General features: G+C 48.0%; 1 protein-coding gene across 1 annotated transcript in view; it reads right to left on the bottom strand.

Annotated features, from left to right (window-relative positions):
* Window positions 1–8,623, bottom strand: part of LOC144179315 (uncharacterized) — a 76,658-nt gene extending 68,035 nt beyond the window's left edge. The window contains exon 1 of the mRNA XM_077707610.1: window positions 7,918–8,623. Within this exon, the coding sequence (XP_077563736.1) occupies window positions 7,918–7,949 (32 nt within the window). The 5' untranslated portion in view covers window positions 7,950–8,623. The remainder of the gene's footprint in view (window positions 1–7,917) is intronic.
* Window positions 8,624–19,711: the final 11,088 nt, after the last annotated feature.

The raw sequence follows: 19,711 nt of genomic DNA, 5'->3' as shown, positions 1-19,711 counted from the left end.
TGCCAAAACGAGGAAGCACCTCCCCTGGCATAAAGGCTCCGAATGTACGGGTATGCTGCGCACTGTAGTTTTGGATGGTGCGTGTTATCAGAAAAATTCTGAAATGTTTACACAGCGCAAATACTTCGCCGCAATGGGCTGCTTTGCGACGTTTATAAACAGTGTCAGGACTGCTGATATCCGGAGAGGAGGAGAGAAGAATATCTTTTTAATAAAAAGGAAGAGGTCAGCCCTGCGCAATGCTCGGTTCCTACTTCAGATGATGGGTGAACACGTGATGAGGGTTAAATTATTAAAAGTCAAGCACACACACATACACAAAACGAAGGCAGAGAAAGAGAGGCAGTCGCAAACGACTCCAATCCGGAGGCTTTTAGGAAGCGTTAAAGATTCCCAGGTGGTCACAATTAATCCGGAGCCCTCCACTACGGCGCGCCTCATCGCCTGTGTAGCGTCGGCGCGTTAAACCCTACAATCAATCAATCAATCAATCAATCAATCAATCAATCAATCAATCAATCAATCAATCAATCAATCAATCAATCAATCAATCAATCAATCAATCAATCAATCAATCAAGGCTTTTAGAAAGCTAACAAGAGCGTCGGGTTGTTCTTTGGTGGTCAAAGCTGCAGGCTGAGTTAGTGCGCAAGCACTACGAATCTTTGCGAGTATTTGAAACTCTGAATCTTCCGCAAGAGAGAACGAACGAAGAAGAGCGACCAGGTGAGAACGGCGGAGAAGAAATATGACACGTGATGCGAGCACGCGCCTGCGCAGTGGAAGAGCGCGGCGAATGTCTGGTGCGTGGCTTGTTCGCGGGTGTTTGAGTGTATGCGTGTGCAGGGCCTCCGTGATCAGCAACGGCGCAGGGCGACATGCGCAGAAAGAAAACAGTCTGATGCACACACGTCATAGAAAAACAAGCGACATACATTTGGGTCCGCTTGCCAGCGCAGATGAACCAAATGAACCGTGCTTACGCACCCACAACGAATCTGGATGAGATGGTCTTATACCTTCTTAGGTTTAATTAAAATTGAGGGTGCATGATGCTATGATGAGTCCCGAATTTGGCTGAATAGAGGGCAACTCGAGGAAACATATTATGAGTCATAATTTATCGTTTATAACAGATAAACACAAAGGAAATCTCAGCCTCATCTCAGGCACCTATTGGACTTGATTTTCCGAGATCATTGTTAAAAATCTTTCGCTTCTAGGCCGTTCGATTAAGCTGATTATTTCTGTTTTGTTCGGTGATAATCTCTTGATAAAATAATTTGCTTATTTTGTCATGAAGAGTATGATCTGTGCCTGGACACAAAAAGAAGATTGGTCCGTTCACATACGTACGTATACGCCGCGATTCCTAATCGCTATCATGCTGATCTGGCCTTCGCGTTAGGAATGAGTGGAATAAGGACGACCACGTTCCATAGAAGTAGCGGTGCCAGGTGAATAGGCCAACTGCAGGGACTACCGCAGATTTTTTTTTTTTTAGGTACAGGAGTCCTGTCTTTTTAGTTAAAAAAATTACGGACGTTCACGATTTCAGTTTTTTTTAAATCTTAGGGGTAAAACGTTGTCTGTCTTCAGCTTCTCACGTTATCCCCTTTTTTTATGCTGGACTAATGAAAAAATGGTGTTCAAGATCTGCGAAAACATGACAGTATTCGGCCACGAGGCCTGGCCAACCTCCTCACCAGATCTCCTCACCGTTCAAGAGATTGCTACAGGCACTCGTTGCCAAGTGGTTGTCGAGTGGCAACAGTGAGAATTGCTGGAAAATGAATATGGCGGTAGCGATAAGAGGGAGATACAGAGAGTGAGAACGGTGTAACGAACTGACGAGGTTAGCCTAGCAGACTGGTTAGGATTACGCGGTAAGGTCATTATCAACCATTGCGTTTTCTTCCTGATTGATATTTTGCTATTATGTGTCGGTTTCCTCGAATAAAGAGCTAGCCTACATGCAGCCCTTGTGCGTCCTCTTTTTAGTTTCGTCATCGCTTGGACCGCTCCGGTAGTAAAAGGCCACGAACTGTTATACTACGTCAATGGGTACAGTATGACGTTTGCTTGGGTCAAGAAAATAAAACCGCGAAAAAAAAGACCATTTACCGAGCAAAATGTCGAAGTGGCTCTAGGGATGTGATTGCGCAAACGTTTTAACGGAAGGGTATTCGTGCAAACAGTGGGTTGCTATCTCGTGTGAACTACAGGCAACTGGGAAATGTATTGCAGAAGGCGGATAAACAATAAACATTTGTATTGTTGGCAAAAGAGCTTCTGTCGAATGTAAAGCACTAATAGACGAACCTCAACAGATCCTCCTCTCGCGCATCTAAGCTCTCTAACTGAAGATGTACATTAAAGAAGAAAAAATAAACTGCGATGAGACAGACAAAAACCAAAGTCGTTTTATCCTCCCGATAAAGGTTTCTTCCAGGTACCGAGCGCACGAGGCCATTTAGGCCTAATAAACAGGAAAGAATAACTGCTCTCGTTAACAGGTGGTAGCAAGGTGTATAACGAATCGCATTCAGGAAATATTTTGTAAATCATGTAAACGTACACTCAAGGGTGCATCAAGGTATCCATTTGTCAGACATATCTCCATTTCAGTGAATGTATTTTCTGTAATGTTTACAAAAAACAAAAGTAAATATTGCTGAGACTCCTATGCTTCCTGTCTTTAAATACGAGCTCCGGCGGGGTTTTCGTCTAAACGGGTACGCGCAGGATCGTGCGGTAGCCTCTGGGGCTCGTGACGTCTCCCGATTTTACGCTCCAGAAGAGAACGGCGGTGCGAGGTGCGTCGTTGAGGTTGTTTTGTGTGTGTGTGTGACTTACTGAGGAATAAAAGCGCACCTCACGAACGAGAACATAACACTCTTCGCGAAGAAGGCTAACGGGCCGTGTATACAACCGGTAGAGTTCACGACATGCGCGTTGTCGTGGTGAGAGAATCCGTGAAGCAGGGCCGAGGTTCAGATGCACTGTTAACGCTGACCCGGATAAACTAGTTCAAGACACAAGGCACTACTGACCGGGGCGCAGTTCAAACGAGTGGAAGAAACAAATAGTTGTATTTGATTGTGATTTAGAAGACTTGAGAGTTAACCATCTTGATAAAACTTGGAAGGACTTCAGTGTTAGCCTAGCAGACAAACATGGGTTATTTTCACGGTGGCTTTGTAATGCTGCTGGGTGGACTCACGAGAGGCAGGCGGCTGCGGTTTTTAAAGCGCAGCTTTCTATGCCTTACTGGTGGCGTTTGATGTCACGCCAAGACGCACTGCAGGAAAGCCAACTCTACGCAATGGTTTTCACAAAACGACGATGATAAGCGAAGGACCATCGAGCACGTCAAGAAAAAAAAAAAAAAAAAAACGTTTTCCGTGGCCGGAATCGAACCTGGGTCTTTCGCGGTGTGAAGTCGATGTCTATCTGACTGCGCCATTCCTTTTTTTTCTTTATTGCAATATCTTAGTGCAAAACAAGCACCAACAAACAAAACGCCGCAAAGATAAAACTGCCAGTCATCACCTTGCCAGCAGGAAAACGATTAAAATTGTTTGAGGTTGGTCAGTGTTTCCATCACAGGCAACCACTCTGGAGGCTCAGGCTGACCCCTCCACACTTAAATAATCATACGCATTGAATCACCGAAATATTGTCTTGACCATTTAGCGTCAACGTCCCTATGGCGTATGGCCATGCAGGCTTTCCAAATTACACGTAGGGTCAGGACCATCACGAGGTCGTAAGGTACTTCGTCACTCTCAATCGGTAAAAACCTAATACCCTGAGCGTCCAAAGGGAAATCTTTTTTGAGGGTCCGCTGATTCCTGTTGCCACGTTTTCATATCAAAGACACCCGACTGAAGTTTAAAGAAAAACGTCTTAACCCGAGGGCCAATCGCCCTGACCGCACCATTCCGACACAGTCGAAGCAGTTTGGATTTTGGACTTTGACTTTGACTGAGGTTTCATGGGAGAAAGATTTTCGTTTTAATTCTTCCCCTTAAAAAAGGGGCCTTCAACAAGGTAAAAATTTGTTTGGTTGGTACAAATTCAAATTGACAGCAAAACAGCTCAAAGGACGGGTCAAGAGAGAAAGACAGGACGAAGCGCTGATAAGCGAAGCGCTGACAACCGCTTCGTCCTGTTGTTCTTCCTTGTCCCGTTCTTTGCGCAGCTTTGATTTCTATGAAAGGGGCCTTCATCCTTTTGAATAAAATCGCGATTCATAGTTATCCGAGATACCTGCAGAAAAAAAAAGTTATCATAGTTATGTAGCCGTCTGAGCAGTCAAACCCTCATAAATTTTTTTCAAGATCATGCCGGTAAAAACGAGTCGCAGCCGTTTTTCAATAACCCTGCTTCTCCCACAGGGCGCCATGTATTGATTGTACAGGGGAACCCCGAAGCGCTTACAAGTCTACGGTGAACTATCATGACAAGTGAAACTCCGCATAACGATAGGGTTGCTTTGGTGGCCGCTTGATCTTTCACGCGATATTTATGTTGGACTGAGCGCTGCAGACCATCCGCGCGAAAGTTTCCTTTGCCGCGGAGCGCACTGTCTCGTCAGACACGAAAAAATCGTGGGTACCGAGTCATAAACAGCTGCACTGCTATATTTATAACAGAGTTGTACAAACTATACTTAAGCTCTGCTCTTGCAATCTTACCTCGTGTTTTAAAAACCAGAACGACATTTCAGTTAGCTGGTGGCGCGCTTCTGAAGTGAGAACAAGCGACTGTATAAAGCAATTGTGAGATCGCAAGGTTATCCATTGGCCAGCATAGCTTTCCCCCTTCGTGACGTAGAATGGTAAAAAAAAAAAAGGTTTCGTTACTTCAGCGCCTCAAAAGTTAAATATTTGCGTATAAAGGCAAACTTTCAAGCAAACGTGTTATTATCATCGACTCCGGTGCGGAACTGAGGAGTTATTTTATAGACGACGGTGTAAGTAACTGTATAAGTAGCGGACAATGCAGTTCCCCGCCTTGTTCAAGCCAACTGTGCCAACATTTGTCATTGCATCAGCAGCTGTTCCAATGTGTTCTACAAAACTTGGCAGAAGTATTAAGTTGCTTCTCTCATCATCTTCGTCGTCGTCATTGTCATCATCAAGATCATCATCAGCCTGTTTAAGTCTACTGCAGGACAAATGCCTCTCTCACGTTCTTCCAGCCGCTCTTGTATCCTAGTCCATTTTTCGCCTATAGATATCTTTTTTTGTTTCATCTTTCTACCGAGTTGATGGTCTCCCAGAACCTTCCCCACCTGCTCTGCGAACGCGCTCTATTCAGTGAGCAAGTTACCCTCGTAGTGTCTTTGCGGCGGCCGCTCTTCGTGGGTATCCAACAAAACGACGTGTTAGGTCCCTATGTCCGAAAGGTTCTTCATGGGGCCCCAATAGCTCTGATCGCGTACCTGCGAAGCACAAGTCTTGACCAGACACGCATCCGTGCCCATCAGTTTCGTCCACATCACCCCAATCATTTCTGTCATTGTCATCCCATTAGCTAGGAATCTTAGCCCGGCTACCATCGCCAGACTTCATTAAAAATCATTCCACTCACTCCCTCGCTGTAAGCGTAGTCCCATGTTCCGGTATCCACTCTGTCCACCGGTTTTCTGTTCTGCGCATTACAGGACTAGTACAAGACCACGTGTTCCTTCTTGTTTGATCTATGACATCTTCCACTTGAGCGTGTTCTCCGATTTGCTCGTTTCCTATCCGTAAGCGTTACTCCTGCTATCCTTAATTCTATTGTTTGCTGGGCTTCGAGTCTTTTTTGTAAAACTATTCCGAAATTCGGGTTTCTGTCCGGTTAATTCTACATGTGTACTACTAAGTAATACATTCAGTTTATTTTATCAGTAGGTATCACGAGCTTCTTAAGTCTAACGCGTTAAAATTGGTGTTTGTTTCGAAGTGGTAATCGGTGGGACATCAGGGTTTTCTACCACTCTCCCAAATTTGGCGCTTGTTCGGAAATGAATCCGTAATGATTACAGTAAAGAGCCTTGGTAACCTCCAATAAATGGAACATTTTATTCACAAAAATCTGATCACCCATCTTTTACACATCCTTGTTTACATACATCATCATCTACATGCGCAAAATGTCGGTCTCCATTTGAGATCTGCTCCATCGTTCAACGTATCTCAGCCGGGGAAAAATTCTCTCGACATCACAGCTTCCCTTAGATAGGCACCACAATGTCAGTGCAGGCTGCAGCATTTGTAAGCCTAGGGTAGCGAACGGTAGGCTCATGCCAATACTCAATGAGTTCGAAAGCATGGTTTGTGGGGCTTGCTTCGAGCGAGTACCGCTTGAGAAACGGCGGACCGTCAGCGCTAGATTGTGCAGATGGCTACTTTGAAAAGGTCTATTCGGGAAGAAATCAGGTTTCACCCGATTCTTCTGAAACATGTTCGGGTTGTAAGAATCAAGTAAAGTCGGTATTTACCCGAAACGAACAACTCTAAATATGTTCCTGTACGGCATAGCCGCGGTGCCCGTGGCGGGGTCACTCGGAAAAGGAATGCGTGGTGGCCGCCTGAACTGTCTGGGGAAAAAATGCGTCGCTCGATCCTCGACAGTCGGAATGAGTAACGGCTTCCCGCTGGGTCAGAAATTTCCCAGGCCATGAATGCAGAGAGAGGAAAGCCATGGCTTGGGTCCAACATTCCTCCGAGTGTTCGAGGAAATAACGGCCCGCTTAATGGCTAAGTATCCTTCACAAGGTGACTTCGCAGTCGCAACGGCCTTGCCTCCCCTCTCCGTGCGATGGTGTCGCGAAACTACAACAGGCGAGTCCAACGTAATGTGCTGAACAGCTTGAATCCTTCCTGTTTCCTTGCTGCCCATAGATTACCACAGGTCCAGTGAGCTAATATATATAATTACAGAGAAGAACGATATTCGTGCAATGTGGCTAAGAGCAGGAAACGAGAGTTCGCACGAAAACTCTGAAAAAGGCAGATGAAGGTACGAAAAGAGATCCAACAATGGTGGAACTCTAAGCACTAGCTGCACTGCGGTGTCGAACACCGCACCAACAGAGCAACAAAAACAACAAACTTCCTACAGGTGTAGTGGCTCATTTTTCCTTTTTACCGGTTCAGGGCTATATGTTGTAAAAAAATAAAGAATGTCAAGCAATATCACAAATCTCCCCGATAGCGAACAATCAGTGATTCCGAATAAGTGTATCTTACAGAACATCATGTTAGGCATAGGCCTACTGCGTTTCTCTTCGAGAGGCTGAATGACTGAGAGGCAACGTTGGCCGGGAAATGGCCGATCGATCTCAAGTTGTAACACATATGGGAGGAGGGGAGTGCTGAACGAGGAACAAATGCTGCGTGTTACCGGGCCCCATCGAAAACGCATTGACACTATTTCCTAACCACTAAATAGATAAAAAAACAATTTTGTTCATTGCTAAGCCCATTCACATTCCAAGAACGCTGTAGCAACCTGTCGGCATTGTTCTTGTGGTTCACGGCCAATGCATCCGCATGCAGCTACACCCACTGTGCAAGGAGCCACATCGGGCTGTGAATGATATGTCTCTCCAATTCTTACTGCATTTTTTTCACGCACTCCTTCGTGAGTCGTGCCCATGGGCCGTTCACGAATTCAGCCCTTGGCGCCTCGCGGTAAACCAGGCCGGTCCGGGAAAGCAGCGCACGCTGTCCGTTCCTCCAGAAAAACGGCTAACGTGAGTCACGAACGTGCGCGGGGCGGCACGCGCACCCTTATGTAAGGAGGGCAGAACGCAGCCTTCCTCGAAAGGCGCACAAAGGAGACACGAAACAGAAATTAGATCCGCGTCGTTTTGCCAGTCGCCAGGCAAGGAAAGAAATACACAAGAGAACATGCACTTACCGGTCTCCAGAGGTACGCGTGGTGAGGAACATCTTCTCAAGTGTCTGTCCTGCAGACTGCGTTGAAATCCAATGCGATGTACGTTGCACTTGCTTCGGCGTGCACTAAAGACACACCACTCTTTTCACTCCTGGTCTGGGCGGCCCACAGGATCATTCCACGGCAGCGTCATTTCAGCATGTCACGTTGAAACCAAGAGGAATCTCGACAAGCCTTGCCTCACTGCTCATAAACAACAGCGGACAAGTAAAGCTTTACCGCACCGATAAAAAAAAGCACTGGTGTGGAGCAAAAGAACTGGTTAGGTAACGGCCAAAGATCACTTTGGAATGGGCGCGCGTGCGCGCTGTCCTAGGGGCAGGTCGGCAGGGATCCAAGTGGTTAAACGGCACCCAAAGGAAAGCACGAATTCCCAGAGTCCGCCAGAGAGGCTCACTCAGCCAGCACAACACGGCCCAAAGGCGTCACTTTCGGCGACGACCGACGTGATCACCGGAGCGCCGAAAACCGCGTGGACGCAGGTCACTTTCCAGCCAGGCGTCGTCGCACAGTGCTTCATGGACTACGACGGGACGCCGAAGAACGCGCGTGTATAAGCTGCTCCCGCTGCCCGCCGCGTCCGTCCGCGCGTAACCTGTTGGCCGTCTGCGAGTTCTAGAGCAGACGACGTTTGCACCGCCCGAGGAACACGCCGATGCCGACGATACCTGCTCGGGCGAGAGGGATCGGGAGGGTACCAAAAAGAACGGTGAAATAAAAGGAAAGGAAAGCCAGGTGGGAGGGTGCAGGTAAGGGGGAAGAAACCAGTTTATGTTTCCCGGTTTAGCGGCGGCAAGGTCGCTCACCGGCCGGCCGCTCGGTGGAGACGGCAACCGAGAAGACTTCAACAGCAGCGGTACGAGAACCGGGCCCTGCGGCACGCCGCCGAAGACGCTTTCGGCCGGCGCTCGTTCGGGTCGTCGTGGAATGCTGATGCTCTTGTTGAGCGAGACCGGCGGGACCGCAGGAAAGCAAGAGGCGAGACGCGCGCGTGTGTCATCCAAGTCGGCGCTTATACGGTCGAACAGGGAAAGGGTTCTTCTCCCCCTGTCCAAGGGGCCGGCGGGCGTCGTCGGCGCGAGGAGGAGGAATTCGCCTTGACCGCGCTTCTTCGCGTCGTCCTCCCCGCCGGCATTTAATGAGCGTCTGGATAAGACATGCGGCGCGGCTCGCAGGAACGTAACGGTGCTCCCGCCTTCGGCTTTCCGCGGCTCTACGAACGCTGGGTGTTCTTCGGAAGAGCCCGATTCCCCCCCGGCAGCGCGTACCAGGCAAACAGGATTCGTTAGCGTCGTTGCTGATAACTTGGTACTGAGACGCAACGGTAAATGGCTGTGTGTGTTGCGAGAACTTACGACATGCTCATTGAGGGCACTCGCGGCCGTAATCTTCAGGTTTGAAGACGCCTAATCCGATTCCTGACTCGAGTACTGTTTGGTTATTGCTTGCTAATGTTATTTTCTTTTTGGAAGATTACTGCAGGCCGTTTGAGTCCTGGAAGAAGGATAAAAAATAATTTAAGATCCATTGGCGGATCTTCGAGAATACGTGAGCATCTGTAACCTTCCCCCGGTAAACTTGAGGGCCGGCCCGATGCGCACTCCTCGCTCCGGCTTCACATGCCCGCAACGCGGCTTTTGTCGCAGGTTCGTTGTTTAATGTGCCACCCGCGTTTAACGCTCTGACCGTCTCAGTGGTCACGTTTGCTCTCTTCCGCAGCGGCATTGGGCTCATGTTGCCCACTTTTGTTGCCCACCAGTGTCCGAATTTCGTCGCCGTCATTCTCATTCCTTCCTCTTTGACAGCCCCTCATTGGCTGCAAACTCGATTTTGCAACACGTTCAAACGGTGGCGCGAGCCACGGAACCTGTAGACAACGTGCAGCCGGATCGGTGTGTCGGCAGAGGCAGGTGTCGATCCCCTTGCAACGTCGCGCTCTCCCATCTCAAAGACAGCTCTCCCCACGCGCTCTCTCCACTCAATCGTCCTACATGTGCCCTCTCTCGCTCTCTGTGGATTGACTAAAACCTTTTTCCGGTATGCCCCATCTATTCCTCACGCATTAATAAGATCTCAAAAGCAAATGTGGAGTTGGCAGTTTTTACCTGAGTAGTACAGGAGCAAACGCCGCAAGTGCGAGCCGGGATTTCTTTACCCGACTCTTCGCTAACCACCACAACCTCCTCACTAACAAAAATAGTGCCAGAACCATGCTTCTCATTATCTGGGCGCGTGGCATTTTACCTTTTCCTCGCAGACTCAGCGTGGGACATTTAATTTCGCATTCTCACTGGCCTTAAAAGCCCATTGAGGAGTAGGATATGTTGGGCCGTTACGGCAGGGTGCTGTAATCGTACTCTTCCCAAAAAACATAAGAAGCGGATTAACGAACAAAGATAGCTAAACCTGGACTAGCACGAAGCCGCACCCTTTCAGTTCCTTTGACAAGTAACATAGTTATGCTCTCAGCCTAAAAAATCCATTCATCTGAATCCCCGACCTACGTATTATAAAATGAGTACCACTCAAAGGTCTTTCACCGCACGGTGTTCGAATTGCTTCACGATGATGAAGTTACATGTGGGTTCACTTCTAAACACTGCGGCACAGACGGACGATTCAGTCAAGACGCAGGAAGCGCTCCATGACGTATAGCGGCCATAAGATAAGGCGTGCTGCTTGCTTATGTGGCATTGTTAACCAGCGAAGAAAAGTATGAACCTTGACCACAAGATGAGGGCGCGCAACGGAAAAGACCGTGCCCATCTTCGCAACAAAATAGATTGGAATGACTGCAGGACCTGGTGCTTGAGCGTGTAAACGACGCATTGTTCCTGCCTTTATGGATCTCGAAAGGGTGATAAAGAAACACCACCTGAACTCCATTTAATGCCAAATGCGATTTCTTGTGGTCCCATCCCTGTAATATATTCGATAATAAAAAATAGTACATATATACACACACATACATACGTGGGTACGTACTTACACATGGTATTTTCGCGATTCTAAGCACCCTCCCCTACTTTAGGGGAAAAAATTGGGAAAAACATTGCATGAGAATCTAAGCACCTTCTTTTCTAAGCACACATCGCAAGGTGGATTTCAGACGCGTGGAAGTGGGGCCTAGTTGACATTGTGGCCAAGCAATTAATGAAGTTTTTAATTACAAGCCACTTCGACAGAACAGAAGACGACCTGCTGGGAAACTGAGAGCGCGGCCCAAACGGCCCAACGGACTCGAATGGTAGTGAGGGTAACTGAGTATCAGACGTAATCAGTGGGTTTCCTGTCTCTACGTATTTTTAAGAATGTTTACAAATAAAACATTATTCCTTGCGCCAGTCTCTTCGAGATACGGCAGCGAAAAACAGCGGCGGCGGCGGGGGTGGCTAATTTAGGTTTTTCGAATCTAAGCACCCCCCTCACTTTGGGCATCGCGTTCATGGAAAAAGGGGGTGCTTAGAATCGAGTAAGTACGGTACATCCATCCATCCATCCATCCATCCATCCATCCATCCATCCATCCATCCATCCATCCATCCATCCATCCATCCATCCATCCTTACATACGTAGATACACACATACATGTGTACATACATACAACATACATGCGTACATACATACATACATACATACATACATACATACATACATACATACATACATACATACATACATACATACATACATACATACATGTGTACATACATACAACATACATGCGTACATACATACATACATACATACATACATACATACATACATACATACATACATACATACATACATACATACATACATACATACATACATACATACATATAGACAATCTCCATGAGCTTGCGTCTAATTGTCATTATCGGAAATGTACGACGTTTTGTATTTTTTAATTCACTTATTTTTTTCTCTCTGTATTGCTGGATGGTATTGCTAAGCACGCATATTTAATTGAAACGTGTCCTCTGCTGTGAACACCTCTGTTGCGAACTCCAGAGGGTCAGGAGTCCTGGTCAGTAGTCATCGTCAGGCACTCAATACCTTTATATCCTGCCCCGTCAGCAGGCATTGTAACACCATCTGCTGAAAAAATGAAGTCTTCTTCTAGTGCCGGACGAAGGAACGACGTCTCCCATAGGCTTCCAACACACAGAGAGAGAGAGAGAGAGAGAGAGAGAGAGAGAGAGAGAGAGAGAGAGAGAGAGAGAGAGAGAGAGAGAGAGAGAGAGAGAGAGAGAGAGAGAGAGAGAGAGAGAGAGAGAGAGAGAGAGAGAGAGAGAGAGAGAGAGAGAACGCCTTTAATGAAAGCTGAAGAGGTCAGCCCACCTAACGGTAGGGCTTGCTACTCCAGATGGGGTGGATACAGTGAGGTGACAGCGAAAACTAGAGAGCTCTTGTTCTGCGCTGTCTGACTCCCTCCTTTGCCCGCGAATTTTATTTCGCCCCTCCATCGAGTTAACTGTCCTCCTCCAACTTCGATTCCCGTCTCTCGGTATAAATAACATTACCCTGACAATGCACTAATTGTCCACACTCCGTCACACACGCCAACCAGAGACTATTTCTCAACTTCCGCGGTGAGTTCTTCCACCGTGGTTTCGCGCCTGATCTGATACCCCTCTGACCCTCTGTACTATCCCTATGGGTTACTCCTATCTTTCATTTTCAATGTCCTCGAAGAAGAAAGTGTATGACAGCTGCATCTTACCGGTACTAACCTACGGGGCAGAAACTTGGAGGCTCACTAAGAGGGTTCAACTTAAATTGAGGACGACTCAGCGAGCAATGGAATGGAAGATGATAGGTGTAACGTTAAGAGACAAGAAGAAAGCGGAGTGGGTCAGGGAACAAACTCGTGTTAAAGGACATACTGGTGGAAATTAAGAAGAAGAAATGGACGTGGGCAGGGCATGTAATGCGAAGGCAAGATAACCGCTGGTCATTAGGGGTAACAGAGTGGATCCCTAGAGAAGGCAAGCGTGGCAGAGGCGGCAGCAAGTTAGGTGGGCAGATGAGATCAAGAAGTTTTCGGGGATAAATTGGTCGCAGTTGGCACAGGACCGGGATAATTGGAGATCTATGGGAGAGGCTTTTGCCCTGCAGTGGGCGTAGACAGGCTGATAATGATGAAGTCCACATGTTTCTGCCCCATACGTCAGTACCGAAAGTACGAACTGTTTGCGAACCGTTCTTTCAGGCAAAAAAGGTAGCCTGTCAGCCCATACTAGCCGCTCCCCACGCATACTAATCATTCGCCGCATTTAATTCTTGTGGTTAGGAGGATCACTGAAAAATTTGCAATGTAGTTATATTCGCCCACCTCATCAAGCAATCGATTACGTAGGCTACAGTGGAAGCTTTCTGCATGTCTAGCATTACTTCGGACTTATCCGCATCCATTTTAACCCTATCATGGAGTCTTCTGAAGTTGTTTTGTCAGGTGTTCTCCAGACTCACCGAAGAAGACAACGTCATCCACAAATATCAAATTCAAATTATCAGGTTTAACGCATCTAAGCTACACAGGCTATGAGTGGCCCCGTATACCGGAGGGCTCCGGATTAATTCCGACCGGTAAGGGACCTTTAACCTTCGCCGAAATCTCAAGACAAGGGCGTTTTCGCCTTTCGTCTCTATCTGAGAAGCGGCTCTCACGGCGGGGAGTCGAACCTGCGTCCCTGGGCTCAGTAGCACAAGGCCTTAGCCACTGAGCCACCGCGGCGGGTCCATCCGCAAATATCAAGTCGCTCACACATCCTCCGTCTGTAAACAATGTTCCAAAGTTATATCGTCTCGTTGTATCGCGTTTTCCCGGATCAAAACTTTTGCACTATTCTTATAAGAGCTTATTCTAAGCAAATTCCTTGCATATATCCAACAAGAGTCTTTTAATGATTGCAGTATTCCGGCGGTGTCCACACAATCAAATGGTTTTTCGTAATCGTAAACTCCATGCAAAGGGGTTTATAATTATACGCTCCGCAGATTTGTCTATTGCTTGACGGAGAACTAGAATGTGGACAACTTTTGAGCAGCCTTTTCTTAATCCACTCTGTTCACTCTCTTGTTGGAATTCAAAGCTGTCGCTTATGTGGTTTGTAGACCTTTGTATACAACTGAGAGTAAGATGACAAGTATGTAGTTCTGAATCTCTTTGGCATCACCCTTCTTGCGAGTGAAACTTCTATGTTGGCATTTTTCGAGGCTAGGGGTACCTTTAAAGTCCTCTGGTGTTTTGAAAATGAGTGCAAGCCCCTCTTTTTTTACCCTAGTTTGTTCTCTGTTCGTACGTAAGGGAACGTACTGTATACGGGCCGTTAACCAGACGTTTTTTTAAAGTTGACTGCGCACAGACCTGCGTGGAGCAGCAAAAAAAAACGCCTTGGATGTAAAACGGTATGGGCACCGAACAAAGTGTAGTGCCACGAGCGTGAAGTAGCCGAAATGACGCGAAAGGAAGAGTTTGCGCCACTGGCCATTTTATCCACTCCGATTCCCATCTCGGCTCTTCACGCTCACTGCGTGCTCGCGCGCGAGGCTTGCACACGCGCCAGGAGACCGGAAAGATAAAGGATGGCCCCACGGGACGTAGGAACGACTTTCCTACTTCTCAAAGTAGGTCCTCTTATCACCTAGAAAAGGAAAACGCCGATGTTGCTCGCGTTCTGTCGTAACAAGGAAAATAACCGAGCGGGCCCAGAAGCGTTAGAATGAAGTGACGAAAAAGCCAATCTTTTGCGTCATTGTCAATGATAATGCGACGCAATGTGGAAAGCGGTATTTGCGGATAATTCGCCCTGCCAGCACGCCTCTCTTATCTCTTAAAAACTGGAGCATTTTGAAAGCTGCCTGAAATTGAGCTTATTGTTCTTTGTTGCAGTTGTCACGCCAACAGTGCTTCGTGGCGGCACAGCTAACAAATAAAGGCCGCAAAACCGGCCTTAACAACGCCGCAAAGGTATCGCGCTTGCATTTCATTGCCCTCAATGCGGCGAAGACTAAAATAGGTCTGCCAAGTGGCTGAACAAAGCAATGGACGAGATTGTGCGGACTGTCGGCGATACAAACACAACTTGGAGGGTTTAGTGCTTCCGCCTTCCGACACTAAACCGATACGAAGCTCAGTATAGACATGAAAAACATATATTGAGCTCAATTGCAGTGTTATCTGAAATACCCAAATACGCTTCACATTTCTTTTAAGAGACGTTATGAAAATGGTTACCCGCCGCGGTGGCTCAGTGGCTAAGGCGTTGCGCTACTGAGCACGAGGTCGCGGGTTCGATTCCCGGCCGCGGCGGCCGCTTCTCTGATGGAGGCGAAAAGCAAAAACGCCCGTGTGTACGAGATTTCGGCGCACGTTAAAGATCCCCAGGTGGTCAAAATTAATCCGGAGCCCTCCACTACGGCGCGCCTCATCGCCTGCGTTGCGTCGGCGCGTTAAACCCCACAATCAATCAATGAAAATGGTTGATAAAGCACGGCCTCAAATCTTTTTTCCTTCCTTCCCCCTTGGAATCACTGTGAAATCTTCACCATCATTCCGTGACAACTATATTCAGCCATCGGTTTCACGTAGTAGGCACGTCCTGCATGGCCTGCTTTACTTGCATTGTGCGTTCTTTCATTACGCGCATGTTGATCGGAAATTCTCATTGCAGCGATTTCAATCTAACAGCCTAGACAGACGCTCTCGTAGCGTAATTCTGCGCAAATGGCACTACGTAGGTCACACAAGGTGGCGAGGATTCGCAGGAACGAAGAATCAGTCCTTTGAACATGTGTTTCAGGCAACCTTTATTATGTAAATGGCCAGAGTGAATGTGCACTGGTTTGCGTAATCACGCTCTGAATTTTTCGCAACGTTTAAACAAGCGTTCTTTCATTTTCTGAGAGGGAAACTGTCGCAAGGAAGGAAGCATAAGACCGTACATGAAAGGCAGGGAGGTTACCCAACGAACCGTCCACTTGGCTAACATACACACCGGAAGTGGGAAACGGGAGATTGAAAGGGGAAGTGGGAAAGGGCAGATAAAAGATAGGGAGCGGAGCTTGAGGAGCTAGAAAAGAAAGAGTAAAGGTAACTACAAAGACAAAACCATGGTCGATAATAATGCCTACAGCAGAACAGCTAAACTGGCCAAATGGGCGAATGGAAGGCAGTACATGGCGTCCCTACAACCGTTCAGACAAGACTGTGGCCTCTCCAGGACGTTCGAAGTGAGAGCTAGTTATTGTCAAACAATTCACTCGGCATCTAAATAAATACCACCATGGGGCGACACTGCAGGCGGCGGAAAAAAAGAATTAGGTTTTTCTCCTTTTTTTTTTTTTTGTTTTCAAGCCGGTCAGTTAGCCAGGGCACGAATATGTGGAGTAGAGTTTGCGTCCGAAGCTGGGTTACAAGGAGGGTTGTAGTAGAGGCATGCGGATGAAATTCGGCTACATTGGGGTTTTCTAACGTGTGCCGATAGTTTGTACAAATGAGCGTTTTTAGCCTTTCGCCTCAGTCAGTGCAACCGCCTGCGGCAGTTTGGAATCCACATCAGGGATCGAGCACTCAGCGGCACTATGCCTGAGCAACTGTATGGTCCGATCGGCTAGCCAGATATACCAATTGTCCGTTGGGTAACGTAGTGGTCACCTATAGACCAATTCTTCTACTTTCCTTGGGCCAATTATTGAAAAATTAACAAGAAATTGTGGCCTTACTTTCTTTTCGATTTAATGCTCACAATCGGCGCAATTATTCCATTTGAACCTTGGTCTTCGATTGGCATTATGTAATGACAGGGACCATGAAATTGCATGCCTCCCACATAAGTGGAGCGTATGTGGAGTTTTCTTCTTATTAAATATAAGCAATAAACTTCCGAGCTGCCTTGAATCGTAGAGCCCGGCCGTTTACACTGACGAAGTCCCTTGGCCCGCACCCACACACGGCCTTTAAATGTCTTCACCCTGCACATTCATCTGCGTCCTGTCAAGTTCAGTTCAAAACCAAATGCTTCGGAACGTAATGAGCCAAATTTCAGGGCCAGTTCATTGCCATACAGTCTCGCTATTCGGGCGCAGCTAGGCTCATACAACCTCTCAGTGTTTGAAGGAAGTAAAAGCGGGCGAAGCAAAACGAAAACGAAAGGCGAGCTCGTCGGTATCTATTTCTGGCGAACAATCCATAAGGATCGCTCTGTTAGCGCTCGGGAGGGCTAGGATTCCAGCGTCCCTACAGCCCAACCGTGCCGCTATCGGCGCGGCTAATCGGGTAACCGTACAGACGCGCGGGCCATAGCTTCTCCGATGGCGAGGACAGATACCTCGCCGGCCCGCCACCCGAGAAGGGCCAATTAGCCGAAAGCGTCGTTGTGGGGTAGCGCGTCGACGATGGGAGCCGGACGAACACCGCTGCTTTCTCCCTCTCCCTCTCCCTCTATCCCCTCCCCCTCTCTCTGTCTTGAGTCAGGTGTTTTAAAACCATGAGCAACGATTGCAGGAAAGCCTCACGGAGAGCCGAGTGCAGGGTATACTTTTTTGTCACCATGAGCCCGTCGGCCATCGTGCCAAATACGATACCCCTGCAGGACAAACGAGAGGAACCGAGACTCGTTACCCTCCTTTGAACTGCTAGACGATAAAACGAAAGCAAGCAAACAAACAAACAAAATACTTTTTTTTTGTTTTCTCTCGCAGTGTTTATTTCGCGGCAGCCTCGGCATAATGCGGGCGCCATTGTCTCGGTGCTGGGCACGAGGCTATAAACAAGCGAAGAGAAAGCGACAACCCCCTGCCGTGAGAAACTGACGAAACAATGGGCCCCAGTCCGCCCCTTTAACTAAAAGGCAGGAGAGGGGCAACGGCCTGTCGCGAAGCTAAGCAGCGAAATGTGGACGTAGGAAAGGCTGGTGACAGAAGCGAGCGGCTAAAACCTAGATTTAAACTTCAACGTGCGTGCTCTTAGCATAAATACGGGCCGGAATGTCTGCCCGACGACACACGTAGAAAGTTTCAGCGCTGTGACAGAGTCGTCTGAATATGGAGGCCGTAACTCACTTGGCGAAGTCCGTGACGTTCAACGATTTCACGTGGCAGCAGTGGTTGGCCGATTGTTGCGAGAGATAGCGTTTGGATTGCACAAAAGTCCTTCGACCTCGCCATTTCTTCCTAGCAGTGGAAAAATGGAGGGAAAGTGCCGTAGGGTGGGGGGCGCGAGTCAAGGGGCAAGTCTTGCGGATTCTGTGTGGCCTTTATGACACCTAATCTATTGTCTAAATTGTAACACCGTATTTTCCAGACCAAAAGAAAAAGGAAAGAATACCGAGTGCGCTAATGAACAGGGCAAGGGCAGAACCGCTTTCTTTAACGAACTCGAGGACCAGTGAAAGGACTTTTTCAACGAAGTGAGCTGTCGGCGGGGATCGTTCTCGAGCAAACGCTTAGACACGCCAGTGTGAGGCAGTCAAGCTAATCTTTGCGTACCACGCCGCCAGCGGGGCACCGAAATGGAACTACCGGCTTTGAAAGCGGCGGGAGCCGTAAGTGAACCATGCCCGATAGAGTTGTGTCCAAGACGTGGCCCCTTCTCATGAAAGAAAAGGTTTTGTGGTTTGAAACACCCTTGAAGTGTTCGTTCCATCGACGGCCGGTTTGCCAACACCACCACTTCTGCTATTCAAGTGGCGAGTACCGTTTAGCTGCAGGGAGACTGGCGCGATCTTGAATGCGGAAGCCGTGTGAATCCATTACGAAAAAAGAAGGCGGCGTCTCTTCGCGACCAAAAGCTGTCCGTGAAAATACGCCATCAAGCGTTCGGCGCGAGCGCAGAACGAGCGATACCCAGCGGAGAAGAGGGCACGTGATTGCAGCACGCGCCGCGCCTGCGCAGTAGGCTCCTCGGCTCCTCCAGCCGAGCTTCAGACTTCGCCGTAGCCTCATCCAGAGGCACAATGATCACTGGCGATCCAGCACACTCGGCACGGCGCACTGCCGCAATTTCTGCCGAGGATACGCCCGCTTCTGTTTTTTTTTTTTTTTTTGGTGCAAAGATGGCCGTGCTTACAATACCTGCAGATACCCGCCGTGGTGGCTCAGTGGCTAAGGCGTCGCGCTGCTGAGCCCAAGGACGCGGGTTCGATTCCCGGCCGCAGGGGGCCGCTTTTCTGATGGAGGCGAAAAGCGAAAACGCCCGTGTGCTCGAGATTTCGGCGCGCGTTAAACATCGCCAGGTGGTCCAAACTAATCCGGAACCCTCCACTACGGCGCGTCTCATCGCCTCTGTTGCGTCGGCGCATTAAACCCTACAATCAATCAAGGTGGCTTGTATTGCTCCTGAATTTATTGGCTTTTCAGCAATGCATTTGTGGTTAGAAGTGAAGCCGACTCGTTACGGCACATTATCAACTATTTTTGAGCCGTGCCTGGGTAACCTTTGGGTGCTAAAGTCGAGCCAAGCCCCACAAAAATTGTTACTGCGTTTAAGAACCCCATATGCACTTTGTTTACTCCTGAAACAACAACTTTAGATTGCCCATTATTGCGCGACACCTCCACGTAATTTTCCCGTAATTGCCCGCAAAGCCGCATACCTAAAACCCACCACAACAACTTTAAACACAGTTTGAACAAGCGGAAAAACACAATCCTCTGAGGTTCATGACTTTTTCCTCTAGTGTTGTTACGCGGAAACTATATACACATCGTAAGAGAACGCTTAAAAAACATTTATTCTCAATACGCGAAAAAGTTAAAGCCAATTTA

This window comes from Haemaphysalis longicornis, unplaced genomic scaffold (assembly GCF_048455015.1).
Source record: "Haemaphysalis longicornis isolate Haplotype H1 unplaced genomic scaffold, Haemaphysalis longicornis Haplotype H1 scaffold_4, whole genome shotgun sequence".
NCBI lineage: Eukaryota > Metazoa > Arthropoda > Arachnida > Ixodida > Ixodidae > Haemaphysalis > Haemaphysalis longicornis.
This window is presented reverse-complemented; position numbering and strand designations above follow the sequence as displayed.